The 24,752-nt window shown below is 41.2% G+C and overlaps 1 protein-coding gene across 1 annotated transcript in view; it reads left to right on the forward strand.

The window, feature by feature from the left end:
- The window catches only part of STXBP4 (syntaxin binding protein 4), a 222,179-nt gene that overhangs the window by 183,110 nt on the left and 14,317 nt on the right, over window positions 1-24,752 (forward strand). The window contains exon 16 of the mRNA XM_089673286.1: window positions 13,325-13,382. Coding sequence (XP_089529412.1) covers window positions 13,325-13,382 — 58 coding nt within the window. The remainder of the gene's footprint in view (window positions 1-13,324; window positions 13,383-24,752) is intronic.

The following is a 24,752-nucleotide window of genomic DNA, read 5'->3' on the forward strand; positions in this document are numbered from 1 at the left end:
TCTGCTTCTCCTTCTCCTTCTGCTTCTCCTTCTCCTTCTTCTCATCCTTCTCCTTCTCATCCTTCTCCTTCTCATCCTTCTCCTTCTTCTCATCCTTCTCCTTCTCATCCTTCTCATCCTTCTCCTTCTTCTCATCCTTCTCCTTCTTCTCATCCTTCTCCTTCTTCTCATCCTTCTCCTTCTTCTCATCCTTCTCCTTCTCCTTCTTCTCATCCTTCTCCTTCTTCTCATCCTTCTCCTTCTCCTTCTTCTCATCCTTCTCCTTCTTCTCATCCTTCTCCTTCTCCTTCTTCTCATCCTTCTCCTTCTCCTTCTTCTCATCCTTCTCCTTCTCCTTCTTCTCATCCTTCTTCTTCTCATCCTTCTTCTTCTCATCCTTCTCCTCCTTCTCCTTCTTCTCATCCTTCTCCTTCTTCTCATCCTTCTCCTTCTCCTCATCCTTCTCCTTCTTCTCATCCTTCTCCTTCTTCTCATCCTTCTCCTTCTCCATCTTCTCATCCTTCTCCTTCTTCTCATCCTTCTTCTTCTCATCCTTCTCCTTCTTCTCATCCTTCTCCTTCTTCTCATCCTTCTCCTTCTTCTCATCCTTCTCCTTCTCCTTCTTCTCATCCTTCTCCTTCTCCATCTTCTCATCCTTCTCCTTCTCCTTCTCCTCATCCTTCTCCTTCTTCTCATCCTTCTCCTTCTCCTTCTTCTCATCCTTCTCCTTCTCCTTCTTCTCATCCTTCTCCTTCTCCTTCTTCTCATCCTTCTCCTTCTCCTTCTTCTCATCCTTCTCCTTCTCCTTCCTGATCTCCAAGGGCATTTAAATTAAAGGTACAGTGTTCTGCACTAATTTCTGACAGTTCTGGGACATTCACTCCATACAGCGGTTTCAACCGCTGTATGGAGGGAATGTCATAGAACTGTCAGAAATAGACTATTTATGACAGTTCTGGGACATTCACTCCATACAGCGGTTGAAACATTGTATCTATTTTTTTCCATAAATGACATTCTGCAAATACACTTAGAGGAGCGCTGCAGATACACTTTTTGCCGGCTTGGAATTAATCTTATTTTCATCCTACTTCTTCTTCTTCTTCATCCTCATCCTTATAAGAAGAAGAAGAGGATGAGGATGAAGAAGAAGAAGTAGGCAAAAAGTGTATCTGCAGCGCTCCTCTAAGTGTATCTGCAGAATGTCATTTATGGAAAAGAATAGATACAATGTTTCAACCGCTGTATGGAGTGAATGTCCAAGAACTGTCAGAAATAGACTATTTATAACAGTTCTGGGACATTCACTCCATACAGCGGTTTCAACCGCTGTATGGAGGGAATGTCATAGAACTGTCAGAAATAGACTATTAATGACAGTTCTGGGACTGTCCTTCCATACAGCGGTTGAAACATTGTATCTATTTGTTTCCATAAATGACATTCTGCAGATACACTTAGAGGAGCGCTGCAGATACACTTTTTGCCTACTTCTTCTTCTTCATCCTCATCCTCTTCTTCTTCTTATAAGGATGAGGATGAAGAAGAAGAAGAAGTAGGATGAAAATAAGATTAATTCCAAGCCGGCAAAATGTGTATCTGCAGCGCTCCTCTAAGTGTATTTGCAGAATGTCATTTATGGAAAAAAATAGATACAATGTTTCAACCGCTGTATGGAAGGAATGTCATAGAACTGTCAGAAATAGACTATTTCTAACAGTTCTGGGACATTCCTTCCATACAGCGGTTGAAACATTGTATCTATTTGTTTCCATAAATGGATCCATTTATGGAAACAAATAGATACAATGTTTCAACCGCTGTATGGAAGGAATGTCCCAGAACTTTCATAAATAGTCTATTTCTGACAGTTCTATGACATTCCCTCCATACAGCGGTTTCAACCGCTGTATGGAGTGAATGTCCCAGAACTGTCAGAAATAGTGTATTTCTGACAGTTATGGGACATTCACTCCATACAGCGGTTGAAACATTGTATCTATTTTTTTCCATAAATGACATTCTGCAGATACACTTAGAGGAGCGCTGCAGATACACTTTTTGCCTACTTCTTCTTCTTCTTCTTCATCCTCATCCTCTTCTTCTTCTTATAAGGATGAGAATGAAGAAGAAGAAGAAGAAGTAGGATGAAAATAAGATTAATTCCAAGCCGGCAAAATGTGTATCTGCAGCGCTCCTCTAAGTGTATTTGCAGAATGTCATTTATGGAAAAAAATAGATACAATGTTTCAACCGCTGTATGGAGTGAATGTCCCATAACTGTCAGAAATAGACTATTTCTAACAGTTCTGTGACATTCCTTCCATACAGCGGTTGAAACATTGTATCTATTTGTTTCCATAAATGACATTCTGCAAATACACTTAGAGGAGCGCTGCAGATACACTTTTTGCCGGCTTGGAATTAATCTTATTTTCATCCTACTTCTTCTTCATCCTCATCCTCATAAGAAGAAGAAGAAGTAGGATGAAAATAAGAATAATTCCAAGCCGGCAAAAAGTGTATCTGCAGCGCTCCTCTAAGTGTATATGCAGAATGTCATTTATGGAAACAAATAGATACAATGTTTCAACCGCTGTATGGAAGGAATGTCCCAGAACTGTTAGAAATAGTCTATTTCTGACAGTTCTATGACATTCCCTCCATACAGCGGTTGAAACCGCTGTATGGAGTGAATGTCCCAGAACTGTCAGAAATAGTCTATTTCTGACAGTTCTGGGACATTCCCTCCATACAGCGGTTGAAACCGCTGTATGGAGTGAATGTCCCAGAACTGTCAGAAATAGACAGAAACTGTCACAGAACTGTCCTTCTTCTCATCCTTCTCCTTCTTCTCATCCTTCTCCTTCTTCTCATCCTTCTCCTTCTTCTCATCCCTCTTCTCATCCTTCTCCTTCTTCTCATCCTTCTCCTTCTTCTCATCCTTCTCCTTCTCCTTCTTCTCATCCTTCTCCTTCTCCTTCTTCTCATCCTTCTCCTTCTTCTCATCCTTCTCATCCTTCTCCTTCTCATCCTTCTCCTTCTTCTCATCCTTCTCCTTTTCCTTCTTCTCATCCTTCTCCTTCTCATCCTTCTCCTTCTTCTCATCCTTCTCCTTCTCATCCTTCTCCTTCTTCTCATCCTTCTCCTTCTTCTCATCCTTCTCCTTCTTCTCATCCTTCTCCTTCTCCTTCTTCTCATCCTTCTCCTTCTCCTTCTTCTCATCCTTCTCCTTCTCCTTCTTCTCATCCTTCTCCTTCTTCTCATCCTTCTCCTTCTTCTCATCCTTCTCCTTCTTCTCATCCTTCTCCTTCTTCTCATCCTTCTCCTTCTTCTCATCCTTCTCCTTCTTCTCATCCTTCTCCTTCTTCTCATCCTTCTCCTTCTTCTCATCCTTCTCCTTCTTCTCATCCTTCTCCTTCTTCTCATCCTTCTCCTTCTTCTCATCCTTCTCCTTCTTCTCATCCTTCTCCTTCTTCTCATCCTTCTCCTTCTTCTCATCCTTCTCCTTCTCCTCATCCTTCTCCTTCTCCTCATCCTTCTCCTTCTCCTCATCCTTCTCCTTCTCCTCATCCTTCTCCTTCTCCTCATCCTTCTTCTCCTTCTCCTCATCCTTCTTCTCCTTCTTCTCATCCTTCTCATCCTTCTTCTCATCCTTCTTCTCCTTCTTCTCATCCTTCTTCTCCTTCTTCTCATCCTTCTTCTCCTTCTTCTCATCCTTCTTCTCCTTCTTCTCATCCTTCTTCTCCTTCTTCTCATCCTTCTTCTCCTTCTTCTCATCCTTCTTCTCCTTCTTCTCATCCTTCTTCTCCTTCTTCTCATCCTTCTCCTCATCCTTCTCCTTCTCCATCTTCTCATCCTTCTCCTTCTCCATCTTCTCATCCTTCTCCTTCTCCATCTTCTCATCCTTCTCCATCTTCTCATCCTTCTCCTTCTCCTTCTTCTCATCCTTCTCCTTCTCCTTCTTCTCATCCTTCTCCTTCTCCTTCTTCTCATCCTTCTCCTTCTCCTTCTTCTCATCCTTCTCCTTCTCCTTCTTCTCATCCTTCTCCTTCTCCTTCTTCTCATCCTTCTCCTTCTCCTTCTTCTCATCCTTCTCCTTCTCCTTCTCCTTCTTCTCATCCTTCTCCTTCTCCTTCTTCTCCTTCTTCTCATCCTTCTCCTTCTCCTTCTTCTCATCCTTCTCCTTCTCCTTCTCCTTCTTCTCATCCTTCTCCTTCTCCTTCTCCTTCTCATCCTTCTCCTTCTCCTTCTCCTTCTTCTCCTTCTTCTCATCCTTCTCCTTCTCCTTCTTCTCATCCTTCTCCTTCTCCTTCTCCTCATCCTTCTCCTTCTTCTCATCCTTCTCCTTCTCCTTCTTCTCATCCTTCTCCTTCTCCTTCTTCTCATCCTTCTCCTTCTCCTTCTTCTCATCCTTCTCCTTCTCCTTCTTCTCATCCTTCTCCTTCTCCTTCTTCTCATCCTTCTCCTTCCTGATCTCCAAGGGCATTTAAATTAAAGGTACAGTGTTCTGCACTAATTTAAAGGCTCTCTGAAGCCTAGAAACCCTTTTTATAAGCCATCTTTGTAGCGAAGAAATTCGCATCGAATCGAATCGAATTTCATACTGGAATTCGCCGAATCGAATTTTTCAATACTTCGCTCATCTCTAATACTAATCTAAATCCAATCTCCATAGAAAGAAACAAATCAATAACAAAAAGTCCTAAAAGCCATTTGTGAAAGTATTCAGACTTCACAATTCCCATCAGTGAATTCTTGAGCGAACAGAGCAGATACAGCTTTTAAAATTATGTAAATGTGAACCCCTCTGCTGGTTAACAAACAAAGGAACATATCCTACTGACTGTAAGTTATGTCCCTCATTCTGTTTTTTGGGTTTTTTATTTAGGCTACACTTAGGCTTCAAAGTGGTTGTAAACCTCAGACCTGAAATATGAACAAAGCATACCCCTCTGTAGTGTGTACTTGTTTCAATCCAGAGCACTGTAATTTCTGGCCACTGCCTCATTCCTTTACTATATGCATGACTGACTTCAGCACTTCTGACAAGTTTTTCTGACACTAAGAGAAAAATGGTGATGGGGAGGACACAGCCTATGACTGAGAGCCTCATCTCTGTTCCTGTGTGCTGTATGAAGGGGAGGGGGGTTGCCCCTTTCCTCCAATCAGCTCTTAGAGCTCTCCTCACTGAGTGTAACTTCAGCTCCTTGCCCCCTGCTTTTCAGAGCTGAGAGATCCTGTGTACATTCTGCACTTTTAATGGATGTAGAGGACAGATGGCTATAGAAAGACAGGTACAACTTATGTAGGATTTATTTCATCTCTGTGTATCACCTGAGGCCAGTCACTTCACTGGGTATATGAAAGGGTTTACAACCACTTTATTGTTATTAAAAATTACCTTTCCTTTTAAATCTACAGCTGCTGTAATTTTCTGTAAAATTCAATGCAATATGGCAACTTTGAGAGGTTCTGTACACAGATTGTGTATAGATTTAATCCAAAATGTAATTTCCTATTTGTGTGATTGGATCACTCATTTTCCAAGACATCTGCTATAAGATACAAATTTTAGACACCCCCTACAATAAAAATGTAAGTTTTGGTGAGGTACTCCCCACGGGTTAAACACTTACAAATGGATGCAGAAACTGAAGATTGCGTCATTAGAACACAGAAAGTGCATCAGGTAAGTATAATGAACCCAGTCACTCTCGTGCAGAATAAGTATGCGATCAGTCTGGTGAAACAAAGAGCTATTTCTTCACAGCAACAAAAAGAAGGAATCTGCTGCAAAGTTTGTTAAAATCACTGCAATGTAGATTGAGCACCAAGAGGGGATTGTTTTTTTTCTCTTTTATTCTGCAACAAATAAGGGGTTATTCTTTTAGTCACTTTCTCTGCAGTTTGTCTGGTTTGTCTTTCATCATTCTGTAGGGTTGAAAAATAGATATTCAAAGAAAATAACCCACTACATTAAACGCAAGCACAGTGGTAGTTCATGTGCGGCAACTGGATACATTTAACACAATTCCAAGGACGCACCTCTTGTTTGTTAAATAGGTTTGACTCAGCAGGGGAAAAAGAAGTTTTCACGTAATTCATACCATAAAAACTAGTGGTTTGTTCTTAAAAAGGCTTGGTAATTCTGTTCCTGCTGGAAGAGAAATAACCTCTGGCGTTCAAATTGTGTACCATGACCCCTGATTTCAGTACATAAAAGGGATGGCATTTAAAAGTCTTAAAATATTGTTTGGCTAATGTTGCAGCATGACATGTACAAAGAGAGCAAAAAAATATTTTAGTGATGCATGAACTAGGTAAATCAGAGAGATAAATTGAGGCAACACATAAAAGTCAGTTAATAATGTGGAAAGTAAAGAAATATTTAAAAGAGAAGTTTGGAAATGTAAAAAAAAATTGCACTCACCTAGCTGTCCCCTGCTGCCTCTAAGACTGAGAACCAAGAGATCAAAGACCACTGATCTCTCAGTTCTTGGTTTTCAGTGTACAGAGACTTAGTGACTGTCAGTGACTGGCTCTCTGCTCTGCCCCTCCAGTGCTCAATGGCGTGCTGGGATGTGGAGGGGCTGAAGTGGCTGGTTCAGGCTCCCAGTGAGAGGCTGAGCCAGCTGCTAGTCAGGAATCTGGGTGGATCCTGACTTTAAAGACAGGATCTCTCCAGAGCCTGGACCAGCTCAGTGGCATCAGCTGACAGCCGACTTTAGGCCAACGGCTGAAAATGGGTCACAGGAGTGCAGACCTAAGTGCACTCCTATGACAGACAGAAGAAGCAGGGCCAAAAGAGCTTTGGTCCTATTCCTTTAAAACATATCACAATGAAGTCTGATGTAGGTCAAGGTGTCACATCCCCAATATATTAGATACAATTATAAAAAGGCCAAAAGGTGGAATTTTGTTTATGTAGCACAAATCTAAAAATGTTTTTTGAACATTCCATAAAACATTGATAAAATCACAAGGCTTATTAGAGAGTTGGACAATATCTATGAGCCCACCTATCACACGTCACAATGTATGTTTATACATTCTTTACAATTAATCAGACTTTGACCAATTGTTACATGTGGGCCCAACAGGTTTCAGTTTCAACAGAGTTTTCATCAAGGACTGGTAGGTCTGTAATAAGCACATATATCAAAAAACAATCTCAAATATACCGTGGTTAACATTGAATAGACATCCAACAATGACTTACATTGCCAACTAACAAGATGCAAATAGTCAGCCAAGATTAAAACAACCGATATGTTTGTAAGCACACGCAATGGACAGACATAGAGAGGACCAGGAATTCCTCCTTAACATACAAAAAAAAAAACAGTGTATGTGTGTGTGTATATATATATATATATATATATATATATATATATTCAGGTTAAATAAGTAGATGTTAGCATAATCCAATATAAAAGTACTAAGGGTCAAATAACAAAGTAAAGGGGGAAAAAAGGAAAGACAAGCCTGGAACTGTCCCCAGTGTATCAGTTTATATGTCAGCAAGATATTAAAGATTAGCTCTACAAGGAGCAGGCACTCACATCAAGATGGAAAATATAGATAACAATAAATTATAATAGATAAATGGTCAAAGCCAAGAACAGGCTGACCAAAAGATGCTCAAGAAATAATAAAAGAGTGTTACCTGATCAGTCAATAGTCCCTCATACTGTTGTTAACCAAAGTCACCAGGACAAACAGATGAAAGCAGCAGCCTAGCCTTAGTGCTAAAAGATATGCAGCATATACTATAGCTCTGCCCTGGGGGAGGAGAAAAGAGTAATGGGAGTGCCTCTACCAATGAGAGTCCTCAGTACTGGCGCCAGAAACAAAGAAACAGCTTCTTGCATCATGTGATACACTCCCCATCAAAGGATGCTGACATAGAGTTCCCGTCTGGCCACAAAATAAGTTGCCAGGACTGACAAGTAAAGGGGGTAGGGGGAAAAAATGGCCAACTCCACCTGCACTGTGGCTACCACCACAGCTCCCTAGATGAATCGCCCACGACAGGGCAAAAAAGCCCCTACTCTGCCCCCATAAAACATATGGAGAAAAACAAGGGTCTCCTCTGAGTGGTGGCATTGAAATTTTTACTCCTATTACTTTTGATTTGTTCTGTCTATTTGATCCTGTAGACAGGGCCTCCATTTCCTCATGGTTCATCGGTTAGAGATCACTCTGGACAGCAGCACTCCAGCCCGCCTGCTTGCAGGGCTGTCCGCCAGACTTGTCAGTGGTCAGCAATTCCTCCACTCTCTGTGGTCTAGCCCAGCTTGGACCTCTGGCAACCCACACGGTCTTGTTACACCTGCTCTCCAGCTCTCTCTGTCCACTTCCTGCCCTCAAGTTCCCAGGTTTCTGTATTTCCTCCACCCATCCACCACCTCCTCTGGGAAATATAGTTTAACACTGTCAGACAGTGAAGTCCTGCAATCCCACAAAGCTTTTCAACAGAGTCTGTATAACTGAGCTACAGGACACTGCCATCTTGTGTCCATTTAAAATCCTGCAAACAGTATTACGGCAGGGTGTTATACTACTGTTAGGTAAGATTGAATTCTATTTTGAACTAATACATTTGCAATATGCACATCCTCCACGTAGGAAGGTACCTTCCCATGTGGTAGGTGTGCATATTGCAAATTTACTTGTTCAGAATAGAATCCCATCTTACCACATGGTAGGAAACATAACCTGATCTGTCAATTTTGTTTTTCAGTCAACATGTTGGTTGAACGAAAAAAAAAGGTGTGTGTACCCAGCTTAAGGCCCATTGTGAAAGGAGACATCACCGAATACACTCGAGAATTCCAGTGGGGGTTTCCAGCAATTAGATGCGGGGCAACCCAGTGCCCAGGCCCGATTATAATCGCTCTATGACTGACTACATGCGTGTGGGCGCTATTAGCTTGTGGGACTGTCAGCCTTCCATTGATTTTAATGGGGCTGCATCCTGCATCTAATCGCTGGGAACCCCTGCTGGGTTTCTTCATGTAATCGGTGACATCCCTATTCGCAGCTGTGAATGGGGCCTAAAACCTTAAATTGTCTATAAACCCATCTCTTATTTGCTCCCATTTGGTCTGGTATATCGTTGAAAGGGGTTTATTATATCTGCTCTGCAGCTGGTCCATTCCAAAAACATGCAGGTGGGGAGTTAGTAAGGTTTATCCTCACCTCCTCTAATGACAGAACACCTTGAATTTCTGCCTGTTGATCCTGGAGAAAATCTTGTGAGTTCATAATTTCCTCTGCTCTCTGCTTGTGCTGTTATCAGTTTTATTGTTCACAGTTCTCTTTGTGGTTTAACGGATCACCTGTCCCTATGGTGGTATAGAGAAGAGTACAGGGGACGGTGTTTTGTTGTCCTGCCTGTCATGAACGAGGCGTCAGACCCCAGCCCTTCTCACCAAACTCGTGACCGAAGGACTAGCCAATCTAAAACCACGCTGTCATGTGTGTATCTATGCCACACTCAGCTGCACCCTGCACAACGATTTTCCAGCTAATTGGACCACAATCGATGCACCGGCAGCCTGAATGCGATTGTTACTGGGTCAGGTTAATTACGCAATTAACCCTTCACACTGCCACCACCTCCTTTTTGTACAGAGAAAGAGGAAACTCGGCGATATCAGCTATAACACTATAATGGTTGAGATAATCGTCTGTATAAAAACGGTCACCGCAGGCCGGTTATACAGAGGGTTAAACAAACACAGTAGCATCTCTTTTAGAGACAGGAATTCGTAAATTGCAATAAAGCACTATAGAAACAGTTCAACACTTTCAGAAGGAAAGATTTATTACTGAAAGGTCAAACGGGTGCAATAAAAATATTTACAGAAAAAGATGTAACTAAGATATATATATATAAATATGCAAAGACCAGCAGCACAGCAAAGAGATATCAGAGAGAGGTGAAAGGGTTAACGTACTTGCCAAAGTCCTGGGTTAGCAGATCCAAGTTTCAGAGCGAAAGGGCACGGATCTCCCCAGGTGGTACTGATGTTAAAATGGGAAACGTCTTCAACTTTTCTCTCTTAGGCCTGACAGCCCAATTTGTAGTTCCCCAGCAGGGGGTGTCTCTGAAGTCAAGGACCAATACCCCGTTTAGGGCGTGGAGGTCTGGGCGGATACCTCAACTAGAGCCAAAATCTCTCGTAACTAATATTTTGGCCCATAACTTTCCATCTGCACAAGTGACATTCCACCCGCGGGTAGATTATTATGCAGACACGTCTGAGGATTGATTAGATGTGAATTATGAAATTATACACTGAACGGTTCACGAGATCTACTTTTCTGCTTTCCTATGTATTCGAGACAAGGAGAGTGACCTATCAAACTGTTCGTCTTCTCTTAGCCAATCTGACGATATGTCCGTTTTTTATGTAAGTCTCTCATATTCCAAGATATGAGACATAGGGGAAAAATGGATTTTAACAAAGGTTATCTGGTCGTGTTTCCTGGGAAGGTTCTTTGAACTCCTGGGAAAGCTTGCCTTATACAAGGTGTTACATTGCACAGGTTCTTTGGACAGCTAGGCCCCAGCTCCCTTGGGGATTTTATAGCACGTAGCCCCCTGCTGGGCTCTGGTCTCCTGTGACACTTTTACCACACACACACACTGGCCAAATGTCACTGTGCCTCTCAGAGAGGGAAGGGGGAAAGTATGATGGGAGAAAATGGAGATTCTCTACAAAATGGAGGCCTGCGTCAGCCTCTGGGTACACACTGGTTACACTGCCCTTTGGTGAGAACGTTCCTTCACCACAGATGCAGTACAGTGTGAGTTTTATCACCCTAGGACAGGAAGGTAGGATCACCAGGTGACAATAGAGGATAAAAAAAAGCCTGAAAATAAAGTTAGCACATATAAGGATTGGTAGGCTGCAATATAATACAGTTTTGTTGACAGGTTAAAATATGCTCTAGGTCACATGTCAACCACAAGGCCCGAGGACCGTGTCCAGCCCACCAAGCCATTTCATGTGGCCTTCACACCCAGGGCTTTTTTTCCAGCCAGAATGGAGGTATAAATTTGTTACCAAATATAACCAATGAATGGCGCTATGGCTATTCCCATACAAACTAAAATAGTGTCAGAACTGGTGCAGCTGTCCAAGTGTATATCACTATTACTCAGAAAAAAATTTTAAACAGCACTCAACAGTGTACAAAAATTATCCAAAGTATCCAAAAAAATATATAAACAATATCTAGTGTCCAAATACATTTTTCAATTCACGGTGATGCAAACATGATTACTTAAAAGTGCTCTGTGCTCAAATAACATACATTCACAGTCCCCCGTGGAATGTATATGTGTGTGTGTGTGTATATATATATATATATATATATATATATATATATATATATATATATACACACATACACATCTTCTTAAAGTGCTCCGTGTGCTAAAAATGCCAATAGTGACTTGTGCTCTTCAATCCGTGACCCCCCCTTTTTGGCCACACTCACCAAATTAGATGGATCCTTTGCTCTCACAACTGGGTCAAACAACGCTTTCTCTGGTGGTAGATAATGGTATCTCCCTTCTTTCCTTCAGGTCATGCACTCAACATATCCTACTGTCTTAAGGAAATCGAAAGGAGAGAGGAGGCCCCTATAGCATAATACTGCTTTTATTATAAGATTAATTAAAAGTAATGCACTTACAATATATCATAAACAATGCACTTTAACTTGCCAGGCAATAAGGACACCCTTGAACCTCCGCTGCTTGCATATTTTTCCTAACAAATTCATTCAAGACCATGTTGCAAAAATGAATACACCCAAATGGAAGTCTTAGGAGCAAAGCTAAATTTTAGACAACAAAATCCTAATGAACGAGAATTCAACTATAGGTGAGTCTAATTATTCATTAAACTGGTGTCCAGCATACAATTGATTATAAAAGGGTGATACTAAACAAAGAAAATACCTTCACATTTCATGCTGTCAGCAATGGCACCACATGGAAGAGAAATCTCACAAGGCCTGAGAAAGAAAATAATTTCTTTACACAAGAAAGGTGAAGGCTACAAGAAGATCAGCAAAGCTTTACTTATCCACAGAAGTTAAAACCTGGACAGGAGTGTCTTCTGATGAGCAGGGTTGAAGAAAATCGGCATGCAAGTTCACTTCAGTTAGTTAACCTCTTGGCAACGGCTGCATGCAAATGTGCGGCCTCCCGGCGTCTGGCCTTGACACCAAACAGCCACACATTTGCGTGCAATTAAGAAAAACATATGTGCTGAGAGCGCACGTCCTGCGTGCTCCCAGCACACATGTCCGGTACTCACAAAAAGGTCCCGATCTCTTTCGATCTGGACCTTTCCCGATCATGTGACCGCCATGACAGCAAATCACGGTGTTCACATGACCCTAAAACATCGCCCACCTCCCAGCATCTGAAACCCTTAAAGGGCCGGGAGGCGCCGGGGCCAGGGGGTTAGAGAAGTAGAAAGCCAAACTGGGTTGATTGTTTCCCGTGACACAATATGTGGTACACTTCAGCAGAATGGCATGCATGGGTGTCGTCAACGAAGGAAGCCTCTCCTAAAGCCCATGCACAAAAAAGCCCTCCAAGAATTTGCCAGGGCCCATGCTGAAAAAGAAGGCGACTACTGGTACTCGACTCTAGAGTGAGGAGACCAAGATAAATATTTTTGGAACTGATGGCTTCAAAACTGTATGGCGTCCTAATGGTGAGGAGTACAAAGAAAAATGCATGGTGCCTACAGGGAAACATGGTGGTGGCAATGTCCTTCTGTGTGGCTGCATGAGTGCTGCTGTTGTCGGGGGGCTGCATTTCATTGATGGTATCATGAATTCACAGATGTGCTTCTCTATATTGAAAGAGAAGATGCTCCCATCACTCCATGCCCTTGGTCGTCACGCACTTTTCCAACATGATAATGATCAAAAACACACATGTAAGGCCACTATTGAATTTCTGTGTAATTCTGAAGAGACAAGTTGAGCATCAATGCAGGTATGGAGGTGGACATGCCATTTTTTGCAGGAGATACAGATGTCCAGGAACCTCTGTGACTTAGAGGCCTATTTATACTGGGGCTGACGGGTGTTGGGGCTGACTTTTAATACTGAAGCTCATGTTCATGGACTTTTGTAATAATTTAGGAAGGCATATTCAATTTTTGTGAAACTAAATCTATGATTGGTTCTCTTTAAGATACATACTTTAATGAAGATGCTTCTCTGGTGGTGCTAAACAAGATGACCGCATGTCATTTTCCTGGGAGCATTCCTGATCAATGCGTCTTTCTGTCTGTTCTCTCTACAGGCCTCCCTTACGGATGGGAAGAAGCTTACACAGCAGATGGTATCAAGTACTTTATCAAGTGAGTAGTTGTGTTAAGCAGCGTAAGCAGTTTGACTCACATCTGGTTGGGAATAGCGATAGCTAAAAAATGCAGAGAACACAGTACAGAAGTACAAAGAGGAGGACACTTGGAAATCCGAATACTGAATTGGTGTACAGGCAATACTAGCAAAAGTGTTTCCAAGTGGGAGGAATAAACACAGTACTGTGCTGCTATTTCAACGATGGACCGATGTAAAAATGGTATCACTGTATAGTAGCTGTATTTGGGGGGGGTGAGTGATAAAATATTATTTATTTTAATTGTTATGTTTTTTTATTAATCTGAATTTAAGCAGATATAAAAGACCCAAATTAATGACTTGCCCTCCAGAGGATTTACCCCCCTTCCTTACCTGGCTGTTTTTGCGATACAGCATTGCGTTATTTTAACTGACAATTTTGCGGTCATGCAACACTGTACATAAATTTATGTAATTTTTTTCCCCACAAATAGAGATTTCTATTGGTGGTATTTGATCACCTCTGCGGTTTTTGTTTTGCGCTATAAACAAAAAAAGACCGACAATTAAAAAAATTTTTTTTTTAACTTTTTGCTATAAAACATATCAAATAAAAAAATTGTAAAATCTATTTTCGTCATAAATTTAGACCAAAATGTATTCTGCTACATGTTTTTGCTAAAAAAAAAATTCCAATAAGTGTATAATAATTGGTTTACTTGAAAGTTTTAACGTATACTAATTTCTTTTTTATACTAGTAATCGCGGCGATCAGCGACTTATAGCGGGACTGCGGCGGGCATTCTGACACTGGGTGGGAACTAATGGCCACTGACATCCCCAGTGACACTTATACAGTGATTATTGCTAATAAAAAGTACTGACACTGTACTAATGACACTGGGCGGGTAGGGGTTAACATCTATGGTGATCAAAGGGTTAACTGTGTGCTGTGTGTGTTTCACATTGTGTGCTGTGTTTTTGCTGTGCACAGAGATACAAAGCAGCATGTCCATGCTAACAGGAGAGAGATCTGTGTTGTTTACACACACATCTTTCCCCTCTCAGCCCTGCGGACAATTACCGAGTCCCGGCCGTGACCCAGTGATTGACATCCCCAGCAGCCGATAGCGGCACAGGTAGGTCATGCAAACTCCCCTACCCAGAAATGCAAATCATGTATATATACGTGATTTTGCGCAGCCGTGCCGCCCTGTAGCAGTACTTCTGCTATAGGGCGGAGGGCAACTGGTTAAAGTATAGAAAAAAGGCAAAACTTGTTTTTCGTTCTGAGCAGAGTGGAGATTGATTAAAACACCTGTGAGACTTGACTTCTGTCTGTGCCCCTGTTATGGAGTTTCACTCTCTACATTTGTCCTGTTTACCATGATCATCAAAGGTAAATGTTAAAGAAACCCCAAATTTGGGCTATCCTCAGAAAAGTAATAGAGGGTAAATTTTCCAATGGGGACACTAGTTCTGGTGGCCTGGGGGTCCCCAAGAAATTTTCTTAATCTGCAAGGATTTCCTCTCACTTCCTGTTTTGGTTATGGGACAGGAAGTGAAGTTCAAACTCCCCACCCTTTCTTGCTTTATCCATTAACGAAAAAAAAAAAAAGTTTTGAGTATAGTTCTACTTTAATGTAACCCTGTAATCATTATTATATGATAAATTCAGTTGTTATATTACAGGCAATGTAAGTACCTGAGTGTGACCTAATATCAGCCTCTTGGAGTCCTTGTACAGCAGAGTAGAAGTGGTTGAATGATGATGGCCATCAGAATGAAGACATGTAGCATTAGGAGAGGAAAATTTTATATATATATGCAGTCAGGTCCATAAATATTGGGACATCGACACAATTCTAACATTTTTGGCTCTATACACCACCACAATGGATTTGAAATGAAACGAACAAGATGTGCTTTACCTGCAGACTGTCAGCTTTAATTTGAAGGTATTTACATCCAAATCAGGTGAACGGTGTAGGGATTACAACAGTTTGCAAATGTGCCTCCCACTTGTTAAGGGACCAAAAGTAATGGGACAGAATAATAAGCACAGCAACAGGAAATACAGTATTCCCCTACGTGAGTACGCCCGTCAGATTTTTGTAAATATTTTATTATTTCTTTTCATGTGACAACACTGAAGAAATGACACTTTGCTACAATGTGACGTAGTCAGTGTACAGCTTGTATAACACTTTAAATTTGCTGCCCCCTCAAAATAACTCAACACACAGCCATTAATGTTTAAACCGCTGGCAACAAAAATAAGCACACCCCTAAGTGAAAATATCCAAATTGGGCCCAAAGTGTCAATATTTTGTATGACTACTATTATTTTCCAGCACTGCCTTAACCCTCTTGGGCATGGAGTTTACCAGAGCTTCACAAGTTGCCACTGGAGTCCTCTTCCACTCCTCCATGACAACATCACGTAGCTGGTGGATGTTAGAGACCTTGCGCTCCTCCACCCTCCGTTTGAGGATGCCCCACAGATGCTCAATAGGGTTTTGGTCTGGAGACATGCTTGGCCAGTCCATCACCTTTACCCTCAGCTTCTTTAGCAAGGCAGTGGTCATCTTGGAGGTATGTTTGGGGTCATTATCTGTAAGATAATTCCTATGAGACGGCTAGCGAATAGATGTACGCATGGGCACAGAAATGCGCAATCAAGCACGTGCACACGCACGGCAAAGATTGGCGACAGACGGACTATTTAAAAGGTGCCTCTGCCTCTGCTGAGTGCTGACTGGTCTTCAGCTGTTCCCCATTTCCTGCTTGTTCCTGTCTGATTTTCTTGTTGCTGACCCGGCTTGTTCCTGACATGCCTCTGATTACTCTCCTGCTTGATACTGGTTCCTGACTTCGGCTCTGCTCCTGACTTTGGCTTGCTTCTGATTTGGTGCCTCGCTGTCCGCCCATTGATGACCCTGGCTATTCCTTCGACACTGCTCCTGTCTTCCATCCCAGTGCACACCTGGCGACCTACCATACCAGCTCTGCATATTACTACTGTGCCTGAATCGGAGGTTCATCAGTCTTCCAAGGTCACCAACCGCAAGAGGTGCAAACAACATCTGCTGGAGCTCTTGTCCCCCTGGTCCCTAGATATCCTCTGTTCCACCTCCAGTGGGGTCAGGGCTAGTGACACCAGCGAGGCCGACCTCGACCTCGTCATTTCAGTCTCCTATCAGATACGTGACATTATCATGTTGGAATACTGCCCTGAGGCCCAGTCTCTGAAGGGAGGGGATCATGCTCTGCTTTAGTATGTCACAGTACATGTTGGCATTCATGGTTCCCTCAATGAACTGTAGCTCCCCAGTGCCGGCAGCACTCATGCAGCCCCAAACCATGACACTCACACCACCATGCTTGACTGTAGGCAAGGCACACTTGTCTTTGTACTCCTCACCTGGTTGCTGCCACACACATGCTTGACACCTTCTGATCCAAATCAGTTTATCTTGGTGTCATCAGACCACATTTGCAGGCTTTCTTGTGCATCAGATTTAGAAGAGGCTTCCTTCTGGGCCGAAAGCCATGCAGACCAATTTGATGCATTGTATGGTCTGAGCACTGACGGGCTGACCCCCCCACCCCTTCAACCTCTGCAGCAATGCTGGCAGCAATCATATGTCTATTTCCCAAAAACAACCTCTGGATATGACGCTGAGCACGTGCACTCAACTTCTTTGGTTGACCATGGCGAATCCTGTTTTGAGTAGAAGCTGTCCTGTTAAACCGCTGTATGGTCTTGGCCACCATGCTATAGCTCAGTTTCAGGGTCTTGGCAATCTTCTTATAGCCTAGGCCATCTTTATGTAGAGTAACAATTCTTTTTTTCAAATCCTCAGAGAGGTCTTTGCCATGAGGTGCCATGTTGAACTTCCAGTGACCAATAAGAGAGAGTGAGAGCGATAGCACCAAATTTCTCACCTGCTCCCAATTCACACCTGAGACTTTGTAACACTAATGAGTCACATGACACTGTGGAGGGAATATGGCTAATTGGGCCCAATTTGGACATTTTCACTTAGGGGTGGACTCACTTTTGTTGCCAGCAGTTTAGACATTAATGGCTGTGCGTTGAGTTGTTTGAGTGGGCAGCAAATTTACACTGTTATACAAGTTGTACACTCACTACGTCACATTGTAGCAAAGTGTCATTTCTTCAGTGTTGTCACATGAAAAGATATAATAAAATATTTACAAAAATGTGAGGGGTGTACTCACTTCTGTGAGATACTGTAAGTAAAAATCTCTGCAATGGAGCCAGAAATGGAAAATAAAGTGAGACATTTTAATTATTCTCCACTTTGTGCAAAACTAGATTTAAATAAGTCTAAAATAAGTATTTAAAATCTGTATAGTAACTGCAGAAAATTGGAGTACTGTGATGTACGGAATGAGGCTTAGTTTAGGGGAAGGGATATGATATATTTGACCTTCCAAACTACAGTTTATTATAAAAATAAATAAACATAAGATTAGTGTCTACCTCTCCTGCCTGCTTTCTGTGCAGCAAGTAGCATAATACAATTGAACAGTTATTTTGTAAGGAAAATATTTTCACTACGTGTTCTAGTAGCTATGACAGTTCACACATTTTCTGTAGGTGTTTTCAATACAACCTCAATACCCAAAGAAGTTGGGACAATGTGTAAAAATCTACATAAAAACAGAATGCAATTATTTAGAAAATAGAAAACGTATAAATGTTTAAACTGAGCAAATGAACCATTTTAAGAAAAAAAAAGGCAGCAACATGTCTCAAAAAAGTTGGGACAGGGCAACAAAAATCTGGTAAAACAAATGGTACTTAAAAGGAAGAACTGGAAGAACATTCTGCAACTAATTAGGTTAATTGGCAACAGGTCAGTAACGTGATTGGGTATAAAAAGAGCATCTTAGAGAGTCAGATTGTCTCAGAAGTAAAGATGGGCAGAGGTTCACCAATCTGTGAAAAGCTGTGCCCAAAAATTGCCAAACAGTTTCAGAATAATGTTCCTCATCCTAAAATTGCAAAGACGTTAAATATATCATCATCTACAGTACATGGTATCATCAAAAGATTCTGAGAAGCTTGAGAAATCTCTGTGCAAGGGACAAGGCCAAAGTGTAATATTGGATATCCGTGGTCTTCGGGCCCTCAAACAACACTGCATAAAAAACAGGCGAGATTCTGCGATGACATCACTGCATGGGCTCAGGAATACTTCCAAAAATCACTGTCCGTGAACACAGTTTGCCTAGCCATTCAAAACATGCAAGGTAAAGTTCTATCATGCAAAGAAGAAGCAAGATGAACATGATCCAGAAATGCCGCCATCTTCTTTGGGCCACAGCTTATTTAAAATGGTCTGTTGCAAAGTGGAGAACTGTTCTTTGGTCAGACAAATTGACATTTGATATTCCAAGAGAAGGGAGGAGAGGATACAAAGAAAGATAAAGAAGAGGAAAATTAACTCCTCACTGAAGAAAAAAAGTTAACGGACTTTAAAGGCACCAACGGTAATAAGAAAATAGTGACTAAAAATATAATATTTATTTCAGACGTTTAAAAAGTTCACAAAATATATATTTGAGCATCCAAACTTGGGGATGATACTTAATCAATAATCAATATCTGGTGCGTTAATGCTTCTTCAGGAGATAGTAAATATAACACCAGCCAAAGCATAACTGGCTCAATAGTACGTATTGTTTGTAGGCCAATTAGTAGGTGACTTAGAAGAACAAAAACTTCTAAGATCAGCCTTGACATAAAGACAGCTCAAATGGTTGGTAACGGAACCCATAGGCTTGTTAAGATAGAAATATGTCAAAAAGGATTGGATGAACACTACTTATCACCGCCATACCAGTAACAAAACATCAAAGAAAAAAAGGTCCAGAAATACCCGTCCAATTGTGGAACACTCAAGTAATTTGGGAAAACCAAAGGAAGAGGTGGCAGCGATAGACCAGGGCTATATATGAAAGCCCAATCCTCAAAGGGAAAAATGCATGCATAACATGCTCCAGCACCACAACACAACCTCCCCATCACACAACCTTTGATATTGTTTTTGGCATCCATGGGCACCATGTCCTCTGTACTAAAGAGGAGAGGGACCTTCCGGCTTGTTATCAGCTCTCAGTTCAAAAGCGTGTATCTCTGATGTTATGGTGGTTCATTAGTGAGTATGGAATAGGCAGCTTTGCACATCTGGAAAGGTACCATAAATGCTGGAAGATATACAGTATCCAGGTGATAGAGCAGCATATGCCCCCATCCAGACAATGTATTTTTCATGGAAGGCCTTGCATATTTCAGCAGGACAATGCTAAACTGCATACTGCATCTATGACAACAGCAAGGCTTCATAGTAGAAGAGTCCAGGTGATTCATTGACCTGCCTGCAGACCGGACCTTTCACCAATTGAAAATGTTTGGTGCGTGTTATAAGGAAAAATACGACAAAGACCCAGGACTTAGACGCCTATATCAGGCAAGAATGAGACATTTCTATTGCAAAACTCCAGCAATTGGTCTTCCCAGTTCCAAGATGTTTACAGAGTATTTTTAAAAGAAGTGGAGATGCGACAGCGTGGTAAACATAGTCCTGTCCCAACTTTTCTGAGACATGTTGCTGCCATAAATTTCAAAATTATCTTATTTCTTTTACTTAAAAGGGTACATTTTCTCAGTTTAAACATTTGATGTTTTCTGTTTTTTACTATGAATAAAAGGTGGGTTTATGAGATTTGACATCATTGCATTCTGTTGAATTCAACACCGTGCCCCAACTTTTTGGGAATTGGTGTTGTAAATACATAAAATGCATTTATAAACTTTTTCATGGGCAGTGAAAAATGCAGGTTTTTTTGTGTTCTGTATTAGCAAAATAATGAAAAGCACCTGCTACTGAGTTTGTGTCCCACTGACTTCCCCTCATTATTTCCCTTATGAAGTGTCCTGATGTGTATTATGTCCTTGTACAGTTTTCAAATGTTTTCTTCTGTTTTTTTCCACCCCATGCGTAATTACAATCAAATAAACCACAGGCAGCCTTTAAAAGATGACACGCACCATGCAGAAAATTCCCTTCATCAAATAGTTTTGAAAAAGAAAAACAGAAATGCTGTTAATAGATTAACCCATTCTTGGACAGAATATCTCTCTTCATTTCCTAGCCATTGATGCACAGGAAATCAGCTTACACATTTGAACCATACTTTTTTGTGTGGAGTTAAATTTGAACTCCAAGCAGATATAAAAGAAAAAAAAATTATTTGTGCTTCCACTTAGAAATAAGACTGTACGAGGTGACAATTTAATTCCCAGAATGCCTATGGCGTAGCACTATGGTGACGAGTCACACAGCCATTCACACTTGAGCGTGTTCTGACATGTGCTAACATGCACTCGCCTGGGTGACAGGCCAGCAGACTCAGTTCTTACGGAGTAGTAGACGAAATAACAACGTGTGTGCATTGCCCTTTTGGTATAAAATGAGTGATAGGAATCTGGAGCAGTTGACATCAAAGTTTGCATGCAAAAGTATGAGTGAATCTTTAGCTCTGTTATGGCAGGCTTATGGTGAACATCCCATGAAAATCAAGTGTTTTTGATTGGCATAGGCAGTTTATAGAGGGGTGGGAGATCTACAATGATGCAAATGTGGGTTCAGGTTATGGGAATGTTATAGAACTAAAAGACCAGAACTCTCACCTCACAAGTGGATTCTTCAAGTGCATTCTCCACCACAACAATGCTCCTGCACATGAGTTAAGTGTTTGAGTTCCTGACCCAGAAATCTATTCCAAAACTTGACCAACCACCTTATTCCCCTGACTTAGCTCCCTGTGACTTACGGCTGATTCCAAAATGTAAAAAAATGCATCATATCGACACAGATTTGAAGGCATTCCGGATCCAGCGCACCGCGACAAAGATATTGTGCAATGTTCCGGAAAACTAATTCCAGGAATGTTTCCTGCAGTGGCACAGTCATCTAGAATAGAGTGCCGCTTCACAAGTGAACTACTTTGAAAGTGACAATAACCACTAGTGTAAAGATAAGCATTTTTATACAGTCCATTATGGGAACTAGTTTCAGTTTTCTAGACAACTGCTTAGAAGAACCCATGGTGCTGATTGTTGGGGCAAGGTCAGATGAGTCTGGGCATTTAAAACCTTTGAGATTGACATCACCTGGTCTTCCCAGACGATGATTGAGAACAATCCATGACACTGGCAGGTCTCAGCTTGGCAAAGGGGGCAGTGCATGCTATAAATTCTGCAGGGTGCCCAAACGTTTGCAGACGCCATTTTTTTGTTTTCTGTTATTTTGAAAGTGTAAATGATGGAAATAAAATCTAACTTTTGTTGACATATTATAAGAATGTCTAATCTGTAATTTGATGCCTTTTGGAGATTTTTCCATCTTTCATTGGCTTCTTTATGCACATTAATACAAATTTTTAGCTGGGGTGCCCAAACGTTTGATCCCCACTGTAAATGGTCACACCTTGTACATACAACCACCATAAGTACCTGAGTCTGTCTTGATATTAAATTCCTCTTACACCTTGCACAGCAGCATTTAGACCGGGAGAAGGAGGTGAAACACAACTAGACTTTACAGCTGTATGATAGGTTTCCTTTGAAGCAAAATCCAAAATGGATCCACCTGCAGTGCCTAACAGAAAAAAAAAGCAGCTCCAGTTGTCACAATCATCCAATCTCTGGCACTTTCCCCCACAGACTGGCTAATCCAACAATTCAGTACCACTGCATTTCCAGGTTGAATAATGCCTAGTGTCATTCAGTCCACGTCCTGTGAGCCCAGGATGTCAAGGGTCCACCTCCTCACCCTGTTCTAAGAGAAGAATGCTGCAGAGAGTGGTGCTGTTGTCATTAAGTGGCAGTTCTCTGCAGCATTTAGCATTTCTAAATGGGGACTCATGATATCATTGTACACCGTTCAGTGCACCTTAAAGTGGCCCTAAAGGCGGAACGATTTTTTTTCTTACCTTAATGCATTAGGATAAGAAAAAAATTCTGCATGCAGCTACCTATAACCCCCTCAACACACACACTTCCCCGTATACTTTGCAGAGCCCAATCTTGATCCAGCGATGTACATGAGAGCAGTAGCTCTCTCCCTCCTTATTGGCTCAGAGACAGCAGCCATTAGCTTCCGCTGCTGTCCATCACAGCCAGTAAAGCGGGAGCAGGAGGCTGGGCTGCGCTTTCTGTGTCAATGGACACACATAGCCGATTCGGGAGCGAGAATGCACAAGTGCCCCCATAGAAAGCTGCTTGCTTTGAAAGCACTCAGCAAGGGGATAGGAGCCAGTAGCACTGGGGTGGGGGTGGACCCGAGAAAAAAAGGGTCATGGCTGCTCTGTGCAAAACCATTACACAGAGCAGGTAAGTATAACATGTTTGTTATTAAAAAATAAATAAAAAAATGTTGTCATGGGTACAGGGTTCTCCATGGGGGTAATATTCAAACTTGGAGTTTATTCAACAGCATCCCAAAGTGCATTTTTAGCATGTAGATTGTATGTTGCTGATCCAAAAAGGTATCTAATTGCTTAGAGAGTTTGCAAATACTTTTTTGCAACCTAACTTTGTACCTATTCTTCTCCACTCCCAGGACACCCAAGTGCATTCACCTCAACACAACAAAAATATCAAGAGAGGGTAGACTGACCCTTTAAATAATCCTGCTTACGTTGCAAATTAGTACTCTTTTTGCAAATCTGTAAGCAGCAAACTTTTTTTTTTTCTTCATTTTGAAAGTTGCATATCATCAATATTGTACAAGCTAATTGCTATCATCTCAACATGTCATCTTCTAGAAGACTACTTCTTCATCAAACACACCGCCTCTCTCTCTTACCTATATTTAGTGAGCAAATACCCGCTGCACTCTTGAGCTTTTGAGCTGTGCAGAGTAAAAAAAAAATTATTTTCATCTTTAAAGCTAAAAAAAAATGATTTTTTTCAAGCAGGTTGTGGGAGTCCCATGATCCTTTACTCATAATTAGGTCTTTTGAGAGTTATCAAACAGAATAGGGTGACGAGGGAGCCAACAGGCCCTAGAACACTAAGGATTCTTGGGCAAATACTTTTCAGAATAGCTTTTTTTTCTACCTTTCATACTGGGAAGTTGGGTCCTCCAGAGTCTTAGTATTAAGAACGCAGTTGAGTTTGAAAACACCAGGATATTTTTGAAGCCACTTTTACAAAGTTGCTTTCATCTAGAACTTTTCAAGGCTCTTAAAAATATATTGGAAAAACAAAGGAGATACATTACTGCCAAGTAAGTAAGATGTAGATTAAAACAAATGTAAAAAAAAAGAAATTATGCATGTAAATTAGAATTAAAGTTTTATTTGCACCTGTTTTCCGAACTCCAAAGGAATAAAAGTAATAAAACAATGTTAAAAAGATCAGGGGTCAGGGATAAAAAAAAAAAAAAAACGTCAGCGGCAATAGCACGGAGAGCAGATAATCGTTTTGGGAGTACGCAAGTCAATAAAAAAAAAAAAAGTAGTTAAACTTAATTATAAAAGTGCAGAAGTGGCAGACACCTCAGCTTCAGCATTTACTTCTGTCATACATTTGGATGATGTTGTAAAATAATGAGATCCCAGCATGTTACCTATTCTGCGCGGAGAACAACTTTTAGTCAATGTATACTGCAATCTGGGTTTGTTCTGTAAAGGAGTAGCAGTACTTACATTTATACAGTTTGGTTTTTGCTGGAAATTGGGTCATTTCTGAGTTTTCATAAAAATATTATTTAGATTACAAATTAATAATAATAATAATATAAAAAGTACACAACCAAAGGCAGGAAGACACTCTTAGAGGTTGAACATCAATTGGGTAGATTAAAAAACAAATCTAGTCCTTGTTACTACTATCTTCCTCTGAGATAATATTCCCCCCTTAGGGGACTTTCACACTGATCTGCAACATAACCGTATATGCATTTTTGCGTTTGCAGTGCGTTTTTAAAGAACATGCGACTTTGTATGTGTTTTTGTCGCGTTTCCACTTATTTCAAAGGGGAGATGCGTTTTTTCTTTTCACCACACCAAATCTGGAACAAAAATGCAGCAAGTAGGACTTTGAAAAACTCCCCTGACCTGCCACTGATCAGTGTGAAGCGTTCCCTTGGAATACATGGTCACATGCAAAAGCAAAAGAAAAATGGATCAGAGTGAAAGCAGCCTTAAACAGCTTGTAAACCTCAGACATGAACTGCTAACAAAGCATATCCATCTATAGTGTGTACTTGTCTCAGTCCAGAGCACTGAGTGTCATTTCTGTCTGCTGCTTTGTTCCTCTGCTATCTGCATGAGTTACTTCTGAC

This window comes from Staurois parvus, unplaced genomic scaffold (assembly GCF_062004578.1).
Source record: "Staurois parvus isolate SC_StPar_1 unplaced genomic scaffold, SC_StPar_1.0 ptg000137l, whole genome shotgun sequence".
Lineage (NCBI taxonomy): Eukaryota > Metazoa > Chordata > Amphibia > Anura > Ranidae > Staurois > Staurois parvus.